Here is a 4,450-nt window from a genome sequence, read left to right as displayed (position 1 = left end):
GCGTCACTCGCTCATTCGAGTGCACGCGCGAGTAAAGCTACAGGCCAACACAAACGGATTTAAGTGATCATTTAACCGTGTGTGTACAATCTTCGTGGTTTTCGTGAACAGATGTCTATTTATATTCCAGATGTATAGGAATTAGAAGAAAGGTAAGCGAAATTAGCGGTAGTTTGTTTATTTCTGGTGACCCACTTTGAATCGTGAGCTGACGCGAGCAGCTTTTAGAATTGCGAGTGTGGCTTACGCGCGCGCAACCAGCTGTAAACCCTTTCTAGCCTCCTTAAGCAACTACAAAAACCCAACTTTAATATTGAAACTATTAAAAGTGACTTGAAATTTAATAAATTAAGTCGAACAATGTCAATGAGCAAGTGTAAGCTGCTCAAACTCGGAAACATGGCAAAAGTTGTTAACGCTGATATTGTATACTTATCAACAACAGAGCCTAGAAGACAACTTTTAAAGACCTTTCTTGTAACCCAATCCCTCACAAATGCTTTCTCTCTTCCTTTAAACTCTTCCATCTCGTCCAAACACGTGCTTAGAGCGACTTCGGCACCCGAAAAAAAAAAAAAAAAAGAAACCTGACACTTCCGTTTGAATTTCCCCACCCCACCCAGGCAAAGGTCAAATTCCCCACCCCGGTTACAGAAAATAGTCAAATGCCCTGAGTTTGCCCGGGAAGGGGAATGTTGAAGTTTCGATTTGATCGGCGCATAATTGCTCAATAATTTTCTACAAAAACGTGAGTGGATCGAAAAAAAACATAACTTTAAGATGCCTTATTTTCACATTCCCGTCCTCTCAACTTTCTCGTCACCAGAGCCTCTGATCTTATGTCTGCGGATGATCCTAGGTTCTGGGAAACTCTATGTAGGAGAAAATGCTCCGTAGGGTTCTTATAGCCAAAATTTGGCTATTTGAACCTCACGGCGCCTGCTCTCTCCTCGTGCTAACATGAATGCACCAATCAGATACGCTTGTGATTGTTCTTTACGAAAGCTAATGAGAAGACACTTATGCACAAAAGAGAAGAGCTCTGGGGTCGAGATTGGCCCTCTCTAGCAAGCCAAAAGGGCAGGTGAAACAGGAAAAGTTGGCAGGTATACAGGGTCAAAGGTTTCTCTGCTGGATACAGGTATACAGGGTCAAAGAAACACACTTTAAATCTTACCTCGCTTAACAAGGCGCAACATCTCATCAATGGCATCAGGATCAACTTCGTCTGGGAAAACACCGTCCGCACAAATCACAGCGTCAAACGCACCAGTTGCACAAAGCGTTGAATTGGCTTTTAATGCAGTGAAGATTACGTTTCTGTACAGACCACTTCGTTCAGCGTTGTCCAGTCTCTCTCTCGACACCGTCAGTGCGTCAATAGTGTTGTAACCTAAAGAGCGCAGGTAGGATGCGGTTGATCCTCGTCCAGCACCCGCGTCTAGTATACGCATGGATGATCTGTTCTTCTGGAACGCGCGTGTCACGGCAGCATCAAAATATTCTGAGCAGCTGGTGAGAAAAGTAGAAATTAAGTTTTTTTTAAACATTATGCACTCAATGATTTCACGTTTTAGAAGTTTAAACGCGTCAATACGGACACGTTGTTTGAACAAGAAATCAGGTGCTGCTACAAAAGGCGAACCGATCATTACAGACGTCTTCATTGGTGACAATCAAGAAGTCTACATGGGAGGCTGGGAGTCGTTGAACCCTTCATTTTATTGATAAAACATCAAAGGCACTTAAAAAAAACCAAAAACACAATATCTTCCAAATTTCTGATAAAAAAATATAAAAAGTCCTTATACTATACTTGTGACTGATGTCGTTGCCCAGATTTCAAAATTTTTCCAGACCCCCCTAGGGAAAAGGGGCCACAGCCGCCTATTTCACAAAACCAGCCATTTACTAAACAACTTATTGAAACCCTTGCACGGTGTTACATTTGGTATCGTGGACGCTGCATCAAGATTAGTGCATGGAGAGCAAAAAAAAAAAAAAGACAGATATATCTGTTATATCTGTTGGTCTGTTTTCTGTTGTGTATCATGGTTGGGAGGGTAAATGCTCGGAGATATTAGCTACACCAAGCTACTCTAAAAATCCGAGGGTAAATAAAGATATATGATATGATATGATGATATGATTATTACTGCAAAATGTAAGTAAGGTCTTCTGGCTCCTAAGCCCCTGGAGAGGAGGATTTGGCGTGAATTATACCCCGGGGACTTAGTAGATTTTGTTTGATCTTAAAAGCAAATCCCTGGGGGTGTCCCGGGCGTCAACCCCAGGGAAAGCCAATGATAAGTACATTATTTTTTTCTCTGCTGGATCCAAAATCTGCACCCAGAAGTACTCAGTTATCACGTAGCGTGAGACATCGTTTACACGAAATGGCGTAAATACAGCAAATCGCAGTTTGCTACTTTTTACAAAAGTATCAAAATTATCTTATTTTAGCACGTTTCTCTCTTTTAAGAATTTGCTAGATATCTGTAAATAAACAAATTTCTTTGATTTTGACAAATGCGAATTTCATCATATGCTATGTTCACCTTTGCGTGACGCCAAAATTAAATTGTCACGGATTAAGAATATTTTTTAAGTGGAAGTACTAATCATTGTTACACCAAGCATAAGAAAACAAGTGATAAATTTAACTCGATACGACGTGTGATGCCACGCGAAACAAAAACAAAGGGATCCTCTGTTCGCAACATATCTTATAGCTTTGTGTTTTTAGCCAGCGCAATCGAGCTGGGAAAAAATAATATGTTTCACACGAATTAATAAGATTGAGCAGAAGTGTAACTAACTTATCTCGTAAAATTCACTCCTTGCGCGAAGTTAGTCGGGCATTGAAAATTTCCCACTTCAAATCAATCGACAAGTTTATTACTTTTCGCCTGTTCAATTCCACTGGGAACTCTAGTAATTGTTTTTACTTTTTTCGGTGTTTTTTGACAGCAAAATACCAAATTTGGTCCGTTCGCGGAAATGTCAACAAAAGCATTGGCTGATGTCCAGCTTCTCTTCATGTTGTATTTATATGAATCATCAAGTGTCGGAAAAGCTTGGTAGCAATGCCCCTTTCAATACCTTATTGCATTCATTTTATAAAAGGTTAGGTTGGATTTGGGAGACATACAAGCCAGACGTGCTCTTGAATACTCAACTTTTTTTTGGAAACGTCATTGAAATAACTATAAAGCAAATTCATCGTCCGAAACAACGTACCGGAACAACCGTCCGAAACCGAAGAAATTAGATGCTCGGATAAACAGTCGAAAATAAAGAACCGCCTTTTTCTTCTTTCACCAAAAATATTCACAATAGTAACGTTTAAGATTTTCTTGTGCAAATCGTCATGCATGGTTTTCAATCAAGGACTTAACATATCTCACATGCCTTTTTAGATCACGGTTATCTCTTTACCGAACCTGCTTTCCAGAAGAAGTTTCCGATCCACGGAAATTTAAAAAAGCGAATAAATACATCAGATTTGGAAATGCAGCTGGTGCAACAGCAACTTACGGTAATTATACAATGCAACCTAAGAAAGTGCTGTTCGCTACGACTCTGTTGAAAGTGAAATCCACGATTTCACAAACACTCTTAAAACCTAACTTGGACCACATTCCATATCAATAAACTGAAAAAATGGAAAAACTACATGATTTGAAGCTGAGCAAGAGGTCAAGAATAACTACAGATACTGGTGACGCAACCAACCTGCTTCGCTCAGACAGTGGCATGTCCTTGTCTCGTAGCAGAAAACTTGCGACGTTTTCCATCTATTTCTTCTCTGAACTTCCGACAGTTTTTCCTTTTCTTCTAAACTTGAAAGAAAAGCAAGCCTAAAGAAAAACGCTTGAATGGTTAAAATCTCTTCTCTGCTGGTATCTCGGCCTGCGCACTCTTTAATACCTTTTGCATCCAACCGTAAAATAAAAATAAATTGTGACAAATAATTAATTCTGTCTTAAATTAGAAAGCAGCACGTGCCCTTGCTGTCACACAAAACATTGTTTTCATAAAACAATACATTTGCAGGTTGAATTGTTCCCAACTGTTGCCAGTGATTTCGAATAAACGGGAGAGAAAGAATTTTCCACCCCCCTTTTTATTTCCTTGAGGGATTTCGCCTTACGGGTTTTTTAGGCAAACCTATCATGATGTCACACTTGAATACAAATGCAATAAATTTTACACGGTTTGTGTGTCTCGTCCACTCAAGAGAGAGTATAGATCAGTAATAGGGTCGTATAAGTTTACTTTTTATGTTGTCATTTGCTTTAAGAGCGAATATTAAGCGGCGTAACAACCTGGTGTTAGATTTCTTGTTAAAAATAACGTTCGTATCACAGTAATTAAAACCAAAGCAACTTTGACACTCCGGGCGCCGTAATGTGTTTACTGTACAATCCCTGTCTGAAACTAAAGATTC

At 39.6% G+C, this 4,450-nt stretch overlaps 1 protein-coding gene across 3 annotated transcripts in view; it reads right to left on the bottom strand.

Annotated features, from left to right (window-relative positions):
- Positions 1–4,116, bottom strand: part of LOC138057765 (uncharacterized) — a 44,474-nt gene extending 40,358 nt beyond the window's left edge. The window contains exons 1-2 of one of the 3 annotated variants that reach the window (XM_068904330.1): positions 3,736–3,971; positions 1,178–1,512 (exon numbers count right to left, since the gene is read on the bottom strand). In XM_068904330.1, the coding sequence (XP_068760431.1) occupies positions 1,178–1,512; positions 3,736–3,797 (397 nt within the window). In that variant the 5' untranslated portion in view covers positions 3,798–3,971. Of the gene's footprint in view, positions 1–1,177; positions 1,513–3,735 lie in introns of all 3 variants that reach the window. The other 2 variants (XM_068903976.1, XM_068905024.1) reach the window with 2 other exon arrangements.
- Positions 4,117–4,450: the final 334 nt, after the last annotated feature.

Source organism: Montipora capricornis, chromosome 1 (assembly GCF_036669925.1).
Source record: "Montipora capricornis isolate CH-2021 chromosome 1, ASM3666992v2, whole genome shotgun sequence".
In the NCBI taxonomy this organism is placed as follows: Eukaryota; Metazoa; Cnidaria; class Anthozoa; order Scleractinia; family Acroporidae; genus Montipora; species Montipora capricornis.
The sequence above is the reverse complement of the archived record's forward strand: the minus strand, read 5'-3'. Positions and strand labels throughout refer to the sequence as shown.